General features: G+C 60.1%; 1 protein-coding gene across 1 annotated transcript; it reads left to right on the plus strand.

Moving 5' to 3' along the window:
• The first annotated feature begins 5,481 nt into the window (after nucleotides 1-5,481).
• On the plus strand, nucleotides 5,482-14,400 carry MFGE8 (milk fat globule EGF and factor V/VIII domain containing). Its single transcript, XM_055143451.1, has 8 exons — nucleotides 5,482-5,670; nucleotides 7,991-8,122; nucleotides 9,435-9,616; nucleotides 9,724-9,879; nucleotides 10,418-10,562; nucleotides 12,736-12,920; nucleotides 13,687-13,842; nucleotides 13,939-14,400. Exons 1-8 carry the CDS (start codon nucleotides 5,598-5,600, stop codon nucleotides 14,074-14,076), a joined length of 1,167 nt encoding a protein of 388 aa, XP_054999426.1. The 5' UTR covers nucleotides 5,482-5,597; the 3' UTR covers nucleotides 14,077-14,400.
• Nucleotides 14,401-14,975: the final 575 nt, after the last annotated feature.

The following is a 14,975-nucleotide window of genomic DNA, read 5'->3' on the forward strand; positions in this document are numbered from 1 at the left end:
CCCTCCCCCAGGTCCAGGGAATGAATAGGGGAACAGCCTTTGCAAGGCTGCAGGCTGCTAGGCCTCCGGGGAAGGTGAGGCAGGAGGGAGGGCATTGTCTGACCTCCCCGCTGTTTTCCGGGGTGCTGGGTGGCCCAGATGTTCAGGAGCAGGGGGGAGCCCCCTCTCAGGCCCTGGGAGTACTGTCTGGGGGCCCCACCCGAGCAGGAAAACTCCCTTCGGAAATGAGGGAAGCACGTGATTCCCAGCCGTGAGCTACGTTTGTGGGGAGGTGCAGGGCCGCCCGCCCCGACTGTGTGTCTGGTGAGGGCTCTGGATCCACTGGGCCACTGGTGAGGCCGCCAGGCCATCCACCAACATTCTAGATTTTTCCGAAAGACAAACAGACTCCTGGGATCTAAATTCTAGAGGCACTGCTCGCTGGTCCATGTGGGAGCCTGAGGGCTGGCCCGGCGGCAGCCCCTCCTGGGATTTCTGCTGAGGGTGTGTAGTGGATTCGAGCTGGGGAAAGTGGGGCTGGGGGGCAGCATGGGGAGAAGGCAGTGCCCAGAAGGGCTTGGGGACATCTGTCGGGAGGGAGGGTGGGCAGACAGGGCTCAGGAGAGGTTCAAGCTGGGCCAGGTCAGGGTCTCCGCTGCCTCTCAGGTGCTCTCGTGAGGACTGGACCAGAGTTTAGCGAGGAACTACGGGCTAAACTCCTGATTAGCCCTCAGGAGCCAGAGTCGCCCCGTTAGCAGGGGAGGAAGAGGAGGGATGGAGCCTTGGTTAGGAAGAACAAATGTTTCTTCAGCAAGTCTCCAGAAGGCCTTGATAATGTTGGCCTGTAACCGGGCCGGGAGGCGGCAGGGCGCGGGGCTGGCACCGCAGGGTCTCTCAACCAGACATTCAGGGCTCACACCTGGCAGTGCTGGGGGACCCTGTGGGGTGCCAGGGGTGGAGCTAGGGTCAGCCGCTGCCAAAGCCAGGGTCCCGCCTGCTGTGTTCCCTCTCCAGCTGCTGCTCTCTCTGCGCCGCCCTCTGCACCTCAGAGGTAACCTTCGGACTCTCCCCCCCAGCGCCCGGGTTCTGAGTGGGTGCTTGTGCCCCAGAAATATTTCCGCATGCCTGGATGAGCGTACCAGGTGGGGGCAGAGGCTGTTGCTTTATTCCTGGCTAAGCCCGTGGCCAGGAATCTAGGGGAAGGTGGCCAGGCGGGGACGCCTCTGGACTCAGTGGCATACTTGGAAGCAGACAGAGGTTGGCCCAGCCCCCTTGGTTGCGGGGCACCGAGGGCCGTTAGGAGATCTGGAGGCCCGAGCGGCAAAGCGGTGAGTCTGGGGCAGGAAGTTGGTGACATTAAATCTTGCGGATTAGTCACTGACAGAAGCGGATTTTTGCCTTGGGCGACTCTGCCGGGACTCCTGGATTGGAAAAGGGGGACTGAGGGTAGGAGAAAGGCGACAGTCCGGGGGCCAGAGCGAGGACAGCATAGCCTGTGTCCCCGCCCCTTACACTCATTCAGGTGAGCATGCTGCCAACTTGTGCGAACCCCAGCATCCCACATGGCCCCCCCCAGCATCGCCAGGAGTGAATCCTGAGCAGAGCCAGGAGTAAGCCCTGATCATTGCTGGGTGTGGCCCACTAAAACAAAAACAAAAACACAAAAAGACAAGGAGTCCCTGGCTTGTCTTCCTCGGGAAGGCCCTCAGCTGTCTCTTCAAGAGACCCCTTCCGGCTGGGTGCTGGAGGTGGCTCTGCCAGCCCCGAGGCTTGCACCCCACAAGCCCACCCACACGGGGGGCTCTGGCTCCAGCTCCCCCTGAGATTGAGTCCCCAGAAAGGACGACTGTTCTGTGGGGCATAGGCGTGCAGTGACTAGTCCAGATGTCCTGCTGGCCAGCGCGAGGGGCCTTGCCAGAGCCTGTGAGAACAGCTGCTGCTCAGGCCTTTCCTCAGTGTGCTTCCGCCCCTCGCGCCGGGCTCCCCGGACCCCTGCCCTCAGCCTGGGGAAGAGGGAAGGAGAGGACGCCAGAACAGACCGCGAATGGGCCAGTGTGCCACCTGGCCACAGGCATCAGCCAGGTGAGGGGAAGCCGGTGCTCCAGTGAGCAGGTGGCCCCAGGAAACATCGGAGGAAACAGGAATATTTTGGTCCATCCATGCTGGAAAGCAGGAGGCAGGAGGCGGGCAGTGGCCGGTCCACTGGATGCTTCAAGATGGGGAAGTGAGGGTGTGTGTGTGTGTGTGTGTGTGTGTGTGTGTGTGTGTGTGTGTGTGGTGTGTGTGTGTGTGTGTGTGTGTGTGTGTGTGTGTGTGTGTGTGTATGTGTGTGTGTGTGGTTGGGGGGGGTGTCAGGGCTAAGAAGCCTCAACCCAGGGTGGAAAAAAATCACATAAAGGAGCCTCAGAATCCACTGGTCCTTCGGATTCAGCGAGCAAACAGGTTTACTCAGTGCAGCTGAAAGCATGTTTATTCCCAGGGCTCGGTCCCTGGCCCCTGGCCTCTGGCGTCAAAACAAAGGGGGCTTGTTTTTGGTCCCAGCACAGGCCATTTGCTCACAGATGATGTCCTCTTCAAGCAGCTGGGAGGGGGGGCGCTGTGGAGGGAGTGAGTGGGTGCTGCCTGGCCTGGTGAGGCAGGGAGGGTGGGGTCTGACCACACAAAGAGCCCCAAACCCCGGAGCAGGAAGATGAACCAGACCAGGAAGATGAACCAGACCGGCAGAGCATATGCCTCCAAAGAACCTCTAACTCGGGGCTGCTGGTCCCCAGCTCTGCTGAGAGGGTGCCCAAGGGAGAAGGGAAATAAAACAAAGACTCAAGCTGGTACCTGCTGTCACCCCCAGGCTTCCTTCCTCCTCAGTCCCTGAGATTCTTTTCCCATGGCTGTTACCTCTTGCAGGAGGGCCCCTGGGACCTAGGGCCCCCCAGATGGAGTTATCTTCTCCGTTAGGCTCGTCTCAGCCAATGTGGGTGTCCCTGAGAGTTTCACACAGTGCCTGCCTAGTGTGCCTTGCAAACACTGCCTAGTGTTGGAGAGGGGGTTGTTCGTCAGGGTTAGGTTTGTCTGAGTTTCTTCTAGGTTTTTTCTTTTCCTTCCCTCCCTCTCTCTCTCTCTCTCTCTCTCTCTCTCTCTCTCTCTCTCTCTCTCTCTCTCTCTTTCTTTCTTTCTTTCTTTCTTTCTTTCTTTCTTTCTTTCTTTCTTTCTTTCTCTCTCTCCCTCCCTCCCTCCCTCCCTTCCTTCCTTCCTTCCTTCCTTCCTTCCTTCCTTCCTTCCTTCCTTCCTTCCTTCCTTCCTTCCTTCCTTCCTTCCTTCCTTCCTTCCTTCCTTCCTTCCTTCCTTCCTTCCTTTTCTTTCTTGTTTTGGTGTGGGGCCACACCTGGTGGTGCTCGGGGCTTGCTCCTGGCTGTGCATTCAGGGATCGAACTTGGGTCAGTTGCTCTTCAAGAGCCCTCCTGGCTGTACTTCCTCTCTAGTTTTGCCTTGCAGTTCTTTTGTGAGGCTGTTGGGACTTTTCTTCCCTTTATTCATTCATCTGTTTATCAGTGATTAGGGCGAGTGAGGACTCACGGCTGTTCCTTTACCCTGTGAGCTCTGCTATCCCCTATTCTTTTTTGGTCAGAGGTCTGTGTGTGTGTGTGTGTGTGTGTGTGTGTGTGTGTGCGTGCGGGAGTGTGTGTGTGTGTGTGTGTGTGCGAGCGCGCGCATGTGGTGTGGGTGTAGGTTCTTGAGGGTTTTCTAGATGTAAGATCATGTCATCTGCAAATAGAGAGTTACAGAGTTTTATATTGGCTTTTCCAACCGGAATGCTCTTTTTTTGTTTGTTTTTCTTCTTGGGGTCACTTGGGTCACACCTGGCCCAAGTGTGACCTGGTCCCAGCGATATTCCGGGCTTTCTCCTGGCTCTGTACTCAGGAATCGGGGGACCCTGTGGGGATGCTGGGGATCAAACCTGGGTTTGCTGTGTGCAAGGCAAATGCCCTACCCGCTGGACTATTGTTCTGGCGCCCCAACCTAAATCTCTTGTTTCCAATTCTGGCCCTATTGTCCTTTCTAGAACATTCCAATGCAGTGCACTGACTGGTGAGAGCAGGCACCCTTCCTTATTTGTGAGCTCTTTCTGTTGTTGTGTTGGGGCCACATCCAGCAGTGTTCTGGGCTCACTCCTGGTGGGTTCCAGGGACCATATGGGGTGTTGAGGATGGAATCCAACTGGCTGTGAGGCAAGTGACTTCCCCACTGTCCTGTATCTCTCTGGCCCCGAGAGACTGTCTTTCATCCAAGGCTTTTAGATGTGGTTTCCCATAGATTTTCCTTATCAGGTAAGGAAGCCAAATACTCCTTCTCACTTCTAGCCTGTCCACCCTGAAGGGGCATCGGGAATTGAGTGGATGGTGAGGAGAGGGCTGATGTCAGCAGCTGGCTCCAGGCTGGGGCTCAGTGAAGTCGGCAGGAAAGAGGGCTGGGCTTTTTCCCTCATCTGTCTGGAATTCTATTCTTACAACTATTTATTTGAAAGCATATTATTTATTTGGAAATAAATATATAAATATTTATTTGGAAATAGGTAATGCTTAAGAAAAATTAAAAAAAAGACGATTTTAGTCTTTAGTGGAAAACTTTTAGATTTTAGTGGAAAACAACTCTGACCAGCAAATGTCCTTCCCTGCCCAGCCTCCCAGCCTCCCTGTCTGTCTTTACAGCTCAGGCTCATTTCCTCAGTCATTGTCTAAGGCCACATCCAAGGATCAGGGCGGAGGTAAATGCTGCCCCAGAGACCTTACAGCTTGCAGATCTGAAACTGTTTTTATCTGACCTTTGACAGAGGAAAGTTTGCCATTGCTTTTGTCTCTTGGAAACGTGTGCAGCGGAAGGGAGCAGCGGCCGGCCTCAGAATCTCGGTGTGGCGTCAGCCACTTTGCACAGGCTTTACACCCGGCCCAGCCCTGCATGCTGGGGCCTGTGTCCCGCCGCTAGGTGTGCTCCTGCCGGCATACCTGCCCATCTGATAAGAGCCCCGAGTACCCCGCTGGCGCTCTCATTGGCACGGCCCTTATATGCATAAAGTTTAGCATCTTTCTAAAACTTGAAAACAAGGAAAATAAACAACTCCAGGGGGATCCTGTTGGCTCAGGTCCCAAAGGGTGGGAAGGGGGATGAATGAGTAGCGGCCAAGCCCGGGTAGCCCAGCTCCAGGAAGCCCCGCCTTGGAGGAGGACGGGGCGGGGCATTCATTGGGGGCGTGACTTGTAGTGTCCGGTTGGGCGTGGTCTGCATTCAGGGGTGTGTCCTGCCGCCTATAGGCGTGGCCTGCCGTCGGGCGGGGGTGTGTCTGAAACCGGGGGCGGGGCTTATAACATTGGGCGTGGCCTGACTCCTGGGCGTGGCCTACCGCCTATAGTCGTCGTCTACAGCCAGGGGCGTGGCCTGCCGCCAGGGGCGGGGCCTGCCGTCCTGGGGGCGGGGCGGAGCAGCCTGATTTATTCCCGTCCAGGAGCCGCTGCGAGGAGCCCGCGATCTTCGCCGCCGCCGCCGCCGCCGCCGCCACCGCCGTCGTCCCGCGCCCCGCGTCCCGCGCTCCGCGCCCCGCGCCCGGTCCAGGTCTCGGCGCCCGCAGCATGCCCGGCCCGTCCCTGTTGGTCGCGCTGTGCGGCGCGCTGCTCTGCGTCCCCGGCCTCTCCGCTTCCTCGGGTGAGTGGTGGCTGCTCGGAAGTTCAGCCGCGTCCGTGGTGTCCGGCCCGGAGCCCGGGGCGGGCGGGCGCGCCCGAGGCCTGTCGCGGCGCCGCGGTCGGACCCGGTTGACAGTCCCCCGCGCCGAACAAAGAAAGCCCCCTCGCCCGGGCCTCTCCCCATCCGGGGGCGGGGTGCCGGGTCCCCGACGCACCCCGGGACCCGCCTGCCCGCTCTCGGCAGTTTTGCGCGAGTCGCTCCTGCAGGACGCGCGTGGCTGGGGGAGTCGGTCCGGGGACCGGACTGGAGGTGGGGCCCGGGGCGGGACTTGGGCGACTGTGGACTCCCGCCCCCGGCACGGCTGCAGGGTCTCTGCCGCCCCGCCCCGCCGCAGCTCTGCACGTGGGCCCAGGAGTTCCCTTCCAGGACCGTGGGGTGGGGGGCTGCCAAGATTCCGCAGGCTGCCTCCCCACTAACCTCTCCTCGGGGCAGAGGATCAGGGGTGGGGCGGGGCCGCAGCGCAGCGGTCTGTGATCAGCCTGACCCCAGGCCTGGACTCCCGGGCTTCCAGGCCCTGCCCAGTGACCCAGGGCCCGGGCCAGCCATGTGCCTGCGCCTTTGGAGTCCGCCCTCTGCCCCTTCCGGTCCTCATAACCCCAACCCGAGCCACCGTGCCCCTGGAAGGACCGTCCAGAGTTGGGGGTGTTGAGGTACCCCAGAGGTGGGGATTCAGAGGAGGGAAGGAGCCTGGCACCCCTGCACCACATGTGAGAAGGGGGCTGTTTGCTTCCTCTTTTCCCGCCCCATGGCTCCTGCCCTGAGGTGTGGGGGTTCAAAGGGTCGGGGAACTTGACCCCACGGGCACAGGAGTGGGGCTCAGACCAGCCCCCAGCCTGCCTGGTCTGGCAGGGATTAAACTGCTATTTAAAGCCAATGACTAATAGCAACTTGGGAGCTGCCTGAGGGGGGGGAGGATGAGAGGGAGGAGGAAGACTAGGGGGAGAGGAGGAAGGGGAGAGGTGGGGGAGGAGGAGGAAGAGGGAAGTGGAGGAGGAGAAGAGTAGAGGAGGAAGAGGTGGAGGGAGGGGAGGATGGACCAGAGGACGGTGAGACCACTGGGAAGATGCTCTCGGGTTCCAGCAGCTCTCTGGCTTTGGGATTTCTGGAAAACCTTCCTGCCTGAGATGGGGCCTCTCTGAGTGGGGGCGGGGGCTTCTCAGCTCCCACCCCACATGTGGATGCTGGGGTGTGGGGTCTGGGAGGGGGGGCGGCCACTCTGCAGGCTCTGGGAAGAGCTCTCTCTCTCTTTTTTTTTTTTTTTTTGCTTTTTGGGTCACACCTGGCGATGCACAGGGGTTACTCCTGGCTCTGCACTCAGGAATTACCCCTGGCGGTGCTCAGGGGACCATATGGGATGCTGGGAATCGAACCCGGGTCAGCCACATGCAAGGCAAACGCCCTACCCGCTGTGCTATCGCTCCAGCCCCTGGGAAGAGCTCTCTTGATTGGGGGTCTGTGCCTCCCTCCTCCTCTGTGTGTGGCAGCCCATGGCGCCCCCTGGAGCTGGAGATGAATTTCTCCCAGTTCTCGAGTGGGCGCCCCTCTAGATAAGGGACAGTGGGCTGCAGAGGCCCTGCCAGCTTCCACCCTTGCATCTGCCCTGCAAGACCCAGCTGCCCCAGTGGGGCGGGGAGGATCAGCCTCCTTCCAGATCTTTCTTTCCTGCCACCAGTTCCCCGCCCCCCCAGCTCTCCTCTCCTGCCCACATACCCTGGGATCTGGAATGCCTGTCTGGGCATTGCTGAATCTTGGGAGTCGCAGCAGATCCCCGCTGCTCTTCCTGAGTGCACCCTGTCCTTGAAGGTGACTTCTGCGACTCCAGCCAGTGCCTGAATGGGGGCACATGCCTGCTGCGTCAGGGGAGACTCTCTTTCTTTTGCCTCTGCCCCCAAGGATTCACGGGGCTCATCTGCAATGAGACAGACAAAGGTAGCCCCGCCTCCAGACTGGAGCCTGATCATAAATCATGGCCCTCCCGGTACCTCGGTACCTCGGCTGCCATCCAGGCCATCCTCGGCCTCGGCCCCGCCTCCCAGACTTGTCCCTGCCCCCTCCGAGAAGGGATCTGCCTTGCCCCTTGGCAATTATCCTGGCTTTCAGTGCTGGGTCTGGTTCTGGGACCCCTGTGGCCGTCCCCCTTGGGAGCCCCTCCATCCGGTGAGGGAGCGTGGGGATGGGAGACAGGTGGCGCCAGGTGGGGGGGTCGTTGGGGGTGGTGGGGCCCATTTGCTGCCACCTGTGTGTGTCCTCAAAACTTCATGGGTCACTTCACCCCCTGTAGGTCCCTGTTCCCCGAACCCCTGCCACAACGATGCTGAGTGCGAGTTGATCGATGGTTCGCGCCGCGGGGACATCTTCACGCAGTACGTCTGCAGGTGCTCTCCTGGCTACACAGGCGTCCACTGCGAGACGTGTGAGTGGGGCCTGGCCTGCTGGAGAAACCTCCTGTCCCCCTGTCCTGCAAGAGGCGGGGACCCCACACGCAAAGGGCTTTCCCCCCAAAGCAGGGGGCTTTATTGGGCTGAAGCAATAGGACAGCGGGATGCATAGGGGGTGTTTGCCTCGCACGCAGCTGACCTGGGTTTGATCCCCAGCACCCTTTAGCCCCGAGCACTGCCAGGAGTGATCCCTGAGCTCAGAGCAAGAGTGATCCCTGAGCACCTCCAGGTGTGGCAAAAAAACAAACCCTAGAAAGTCTGGGAGCTTTCTCCATCTTTGGGGACCCGTGAGTCCAGGTACTCGGGCTTGGGTGGAAGGGCCCAGCAGGCTGGTCTGGCCTCTGGCGCGGGGAGAGGGTCCTGCTGGCCCTTGGGGATGGCAAGGGTCTCCACAGAGCCTGCCCTCCTGTCCCAGCTCCGGACCCTCCCCTTAGGTCTCGTTCTCCTCCTCCCCTGTGGGCGGGTCCCCCATTTTTGCTGTTCCCCAGGCAGGTATGGGGGGATGGTCTGTGCGTTCAGGGGCCTCCAGCAGGGAGGGGGACAAGGTGGACTCCAGGACCCGGTGGGGGTGGTGGCAGCGCTGAGGGCCCAGGAATGTGTGGGTGCAGGTTGGGGGCGGGGCTTCTGGCAGACAGAGGGCCAAGTGGGCCCATAATTACGTGCTGGGTGCCCGGTAACTAACCATGGGTGTGCCCATCTGGAATTACCCAGCACCTGCTTCTCAGGGGGGTCTACTCCTGGGGCGCCCGGCAGCCCTGCCCCTGTGGGTGCTACGTCTCCTTGTAGATCCCACCAACCCGGAGATTTGCCCAGCCAGGCTCTGCCCTGCTCCCGCTGGGGAGTCTGGCTGGGGGCACCTGAGCCTGCAGCACCCACTTTCTGGGATCCCGGGGAAGCCGAGTGGGCCTCAAAGAAGGCGGCTTCCTGGACTGCAGTCTGGGGGGAGGGGGAGGGCAGGAAGCCAGCAGGAAAGGGCTGGATGGAGAGAGAAATGAGGACCAGCCTCCAACCCTCCTCCCCCGCCAATGACATTTCATAAAGTTCCAGGCAGGTCTGTGCATGGCGGCTCCTGTCCACTGTGGCCAGAGGGGCCCTGCCCCCAAGGGCCCATCCAGGGAAGCCAGGGACTGGGCTGAGCTGCAGGCTTTGTTCTTGGTGCCATTCTGCCCTTTCCCCTGCACTCCCCCTTGGATTGCATCCTTTGGTGGCTCTGCTCAGGGGGGCTTAGGCCAGGCTGGGCTGCACTGGGACCTCCCAGCGACCCTGATGGTGTCCCCCACCCCACAGCCTGCGCCACGCCCCTGGGCATGGAGAGGGGCTCCATCACGGATGCACAGATCTCAGCCTCGTCTGTCCACCTGGGATTCATGGGCTTGCAGCGCTGGGCGCCTGAGCTGGCCCGCCTGCACCGCACGGGGATCGTCAATGCCTGGACGGCCAGCAACTATGACCACAACCCCTGGATCCAGGTAGGGCGCGGGACAGCCCCCAAGTGTGCACTCGCGCGCTCTGGCCTGGGCTTGGGGGCATGAAGAGGTGCGGGCGGCCTGGAATTCAGGGTGCCACCTTCGACCAGGTGAACCTACTGCGGAAGATGCTTGTGACGGGCGTGGTGACACAGGGCGCCAGCCGCGCGGGCAGTGCCGAGTACCTGAAGTCGTTCAAGGTGGCCTACAGCATGGACGGGCGGAAGTTCCAGATCTTGAAGGACGACAGCGGGCTGATGGACAAGGTGAGGCTCTCGGGGGCCCTGGAGGAGGGGAAGACCGCACCAGGTCAGTCCTGGGTACACTCCGGTTCCCAGAAACGGCGCCACACAGAGGATGCTCTGTGGGGAGAAGCTGTTGCTCCGCTGAAGAGTTTGAGAGCAGCCAGAGTTGAGACGGGTTCCGTAGGGGCTGGGGGCTTCTGCCCTGCATGCTGAAGTTTCAGGCTCATGCCCTGGCACTGAGTGGGTCCATCCGAGCACCTCCAGGTGGATGGAAGATAGCCCCGACACCAAAAAATGAGAACCCAGCTCGGTGACTCCCTGGAGACCAGCTACGGCAGTGGGGTGCCATGTCTCATGCATGTTGGACCCTGCTCAAGGGTACCAGGCCGGCCACAGCCTAGATGTCGGTTGTTGGTGCAACTGGGGTCCGTGGGCAAAGCCTCCCTCATGAATGTGCTGGAGAGGGGAGGTCCCCCTTCATTGGTTCTGGGGACCAGGGAGGATGTGGGAAGGGCGTTCTGGGCTGGCCAGTGCCCCCATTCTGCCTCCTCCCTCCCAGGTCTATGTGGGGAATGTGGACAACAATGGCCTGAAGGTGAACATGTTTGACACCCCACTGGAGACGCAGTACCTGCGGCTGGTGCCCATCGTCTGTCACCGGGGTTGCACTGTGCGCTTTGAGCTCCTGGGCTGTGAGCTGAATGGTTAGTGCCAGGGCCCCCTGGCCCCGCCTTAGCCTGGCCCGGACTGCTGCGTGCCCATGGCCTCCTGATCCTGCAGAGGGGAGGAGGGGAAGGAAAAGAAAAGAGGCCCCATCAGGGTCCTGCAAAGCACCCTTGCTTACTCTGAGGGAGGGGGAAGGGTAGGTGCTGGGTGCTGGGGTTGGAACTGGGGGCTAGGGGCTGGGGTTGAAACCAGGGGTTGGAACCAGGGGTAGGGGCCGGGAGTTGGAAGTGGGGGGTTGGGGCCGGGCCCTGCCGGCCAAGCATGTGCTCTGGGAGCCTGGAGCCCCCCTCCGCATCTGTGGGGTGACAGGATGGATGGATGAAGGGAGGGAACGGAAGCCTACATGAGTCATTGCTCACCGCGCACAGCTTGGGGGCCAATCCACTCATCTAGTGGTCCCCCTACACCCCTATTCCTATAGTGTGCCCCGAGAGAGTTATGGACGCATGTGCAGAGGTCAAGGGGCCCAAAGCGGCAGCCCCTTTCACTTGCTCCTTTGCCGTCCCTGTCCTCGCAGTGCCACCTGCTGGCCGCCAGAAGACCTGCAGCGCTTGCGTTTCCCAGGCTCTTTCTCTTGTGCCCTAGTCTGCCCCCTGTTGGCCGTCTGCAGAACCGCAGCGCCCGTGGTTCTCGGGACCTTCGCTCTGTGCGTCGGCAGCTGCACACCGGGTTCTGCCATCCCACGCACAGACGCTCGGTACAACTCAGAGCTGAGTTGGGCCTGCCGGGCTTGAGTCTGGTTTGGATCAAAGCATGTGCACCATCCTGGCCCTGGTTTTCAATATTTGGTCACTTCGGGCTCTCCACTTGGCATTGTCCCTGGTAGTGTCAGAAATTGAACTCTAGCCTCGGGCATGCTGAGCCTTGGGGCTCTCTCTCTGGCACCCCCTTTCTAATACTGGGCTGTCTCTCTTTTTTGTTTTAAAATAATTTTATTTTATTGAATCACCATGTGGAAAATTACAATGCTTTCAGGCTTAAGTCTCAGTTATACAATGCTGAAACAACCATCCCTTCACCAGTGCCCATATCCCACCACCAAAAAAAGAAAAAAAACACACACACCAAAAATAAAAAAAAACCAGCACACCTCCCATCCTGCCCCCAAGCACCTCCCCCCCGCCTTGTAACTGATAAATTTCACTTTACTTTCTATTTACTATGGTTACATTCAATATTTCAACACAAACCTCACTATTATTGTTAGGAGTACCCCACTAGAGTCAGACCTGTTATGAAGGGATATAAGGTTTTGGATTTCTATACTTTAGCAACTAAGTCCAGAGAAATTTCTTCCAGATATTGGATCATTGCAAGCTTGTAAACCCCATCTGTGGTCATCATAATATGGCGGTCACCGTGCCCTTCACCCCCGGCAAGGAAGAGGCGAGAGAGAGAAATACCTTTCCCCTCCTGGGCGGGCATGGGGCCTCGGCTTAGTTCTCAGTCTGGAGACATTCTTCGAGGAGTTGCCCATGCCGAAAAGTTTAGCTGGCGTCTGGAGTCATGCTCTTTACATCTGCAGCAAAGTTTGTTTTCCAGGGTAGAGAAAGAGCACAGTGGGCAGGGCCCTTGCTTGATGTGGCTGACCTGGGTTTGATCCCTGGCACTAGCTATGGCCCCCAAGTTCCTTCAGGAGTGAGCCCTGAGCACAGAGCCGGGAGAGAGGTCTGAGCACAGAGCTGGGAGAGAGGCCTGAGCACAGAGCCAGGAGTGAGGCCTGAGCACAGAGCCGGGAGAGAGGTCTGAGCACAGAGCCGGGAGTGAGGCCTGAGCATTGCCGCATGTGACCCGAAAAACAAAGAAAGGGAAAAAAGACCATCTGCATTTCTGCTTCTCCCACCATCTGAGACATGATGTTCCTCTTGTGAAAGGGAGTTTAGGCAACTGTCCGTGACAGGCACATCTGGGCCTCTGCCCTGCACCAGCCAGCACCTCTGTCCGAAAGGACAGAAGGACAGAAGGAGGGAGTCAAGCATGTGCATCCCGGCTGTGTCCTGCCCCTTGAGGCAGTCAGGGAGGGCTTCTTAGAGGACCTGTCTCTGAGGTCAGGGTGGGAAGTGGTGGCTCAGGGCCTGTGCTGTGTGGAGGGAAGTCGGGGTGAGAGGGTAGGAGAGGACACCCGTGGGTGACTGCTCCATGTGCCGGCAGGATGCTCCGATCCCCTGGGCATGAAGGACAACACCATCCCTGACAAGCAGATCACCGCCTCCAGCGTCTTCCGCACCTGGGGCCTGAGCGCCTTCAGCTGGTTCCCCTTCTACGGCCGGCTGGACAGACAGGGCAAGTTCAACGCCTGGACGGCGCAGAGCAACTCTGCCTCCGAGTGGCTGCAGGTGGGTCCCGGGCCAGGGTGAGGGGCTACAGCTGTCAGAACTGGCCTGTGACCTTGACCTTGAGTGACCTTGTAGCCTCAGCTACTGCGCCCCACGATACCGTTTCCGAAACACCTGTGCATTTCTTTTTCCTGGGTCACACCCAGCAATGCTCGGGTTACTCCTTGCTCTGCACTCAGGAATCACTCCTGGCAGTGCTCAAGGAGCCCTATGGGGTGCCGGGGATCGAACCCGGGTGGGCTGTGTGCAAGGCCAGTGCTCTCCCCGCTGCCATAGCTCTCCAGCCCCTGGCCTGGTTGCATTGGCCCCCGCTCTCTTCAACTTCCATGCACCCTCCCCCCCATTCCTGGGAGGGAAGGGTGTGTGTGTGTGTGTGTGTGTGTGTGTGTGTGTGTGTGTGTGTGTGTGTGTGTGTGTGCGCGCGTGCGCGCGAGTGCGTGTGGCTGTGCATGTATACACGCACACATACATGTGCATGTGTGGACATGTTTATACGCATACATGGGTGTGCCCCTATATACAGCTGCATGTACTCATACATGTGCACACATGGGTCTGCATTCCTGGTGAGTGCGCACACATGGGCTGTGGCTGTGCAGATGTATGTGCACACGTGTGCACACAGATCAGGAATGCAGACTCATGTGTCCATATGTATGAGTGCATGCAGAGAGATGATCGGGGTCCCCAGGGAGGCTGAGAGAGATGGGGTCTGGGGTCCCCAGGGAGGCCAGGCTCCTCCCAGCAGCCTTGCCTTTCCCTGCAGATCGACCTGGGCACGCAGAAGCAGGTGACGGGCATCATCACCCAGGGTGCCCGGGACTTTGGCCACGTGCAGTACGTGGCTGCCTACAAGATCGCACACAGTGACAATGGCCAGAACTGGACCGAGTACCATGAGCAGGGCTCCACGGAGAGTAAGGTGGGTGGCGTGGGGATGCCGTGGGGCTGGGGTGGGGTTGCCCTCTCAGGGCCTGGCGCACCTCACTGTCCCCCGGCCCTGCCCTTCTGCCCCCAGATCTTTCCTGGCAACCTGGACAATGAGTCGCACAAGAAGAACGTGTTTGAAACGCCCTTCCTGGCGCGCTTCGTGCGCATCCTGCCCGTGGCCTGGCACAACCGCATCACCCTGCGCGTGGAGCTGCTGGGCTGCTAGGGCCCCGCCATGGCAGCTGCTTCGGGGCGGGCTCCCCTCCCCCACGTCCCACGCCCCACCCCTCCTTCCACCCACAGCCCCTCAACCTAGGGGGAGTCTGGGCTGTTCAGACGGGTGGGGGTGGGGTGCAGGTCTCTTGCACCTCCCCAGCCACCCACACCCCCCAGCCTGGGGCGATGGCCATTCCTCCCACCCTGCCCCACCGCCCCCACTGTCTCCTCCCAGCCCTGGCCCGGAAGCCCAAGAGAGACTGAGGGGGCGGGAGGGGGCCTGCACGCTGGTTCTCCCCGCAGGCTGGCAACAAGAATATTTATGTCACCCCTACTCCTGTGTGTGACTCATTCTGTCTCCGGGATCAGCGCTGCGTGGACTCGGGTCTGGGACGGTCAGCTGTGCCCACCAGCCCTGGCCTTCCTGGGCTCTTGGGCTCCCCTTTTGTGGGGTGGGGGCAGGAACAGATGCCTGGGGGTTCCTTAGCCTCCCTCCCTCCAGCCTCTGTGCAGTTCGAGCCGCTGGCTGGGGTGGGGAGCGGATGCAGGGATGTCCCCTCCCCCAGATGGCTGCTTGTCCTGCGGAAATTTCCACTTACTCTGACCTGCAGGGCTGGCCTGGGCAGGGCAGCCAGACGGAAACTCTGAACCTTCAGCTGGGGGAGGCCCAGGGTACCGCCCTGCACAGGGTTCGAGATGGGGACTGGGACATTGCCCCCACGTACCACGGCTCCTTCACCTCTGCTTAGGGCCAGCAGGTGCCAGGGCTCACCCCCAGACCGGGGAGGAGGAATTTTTCTAGAACTCAACCTCCAGTGCAGGACTGCTAATGGGCTGTAGGTCTGGGATAGTGTCTTCCTGGTGAGCTGCCCAGAGGGGGCAAGGTGCAGGGGCTCCCCTTCGCACAAA

Source organism: Sorex araneus, chromosome 6 (genome assembly GCF_027595985.1).
Source record: "Sorex araneus isolate mSorAra2 chromosome 6, mSorAra2.pri, whole genome shotgun sequence".
Lineage (NCBI taxonomy): Eukaryota > Metazoa > Chordata > Mammalia > Eulipotyphla > Soricidae > Sorex > Sorex araneus.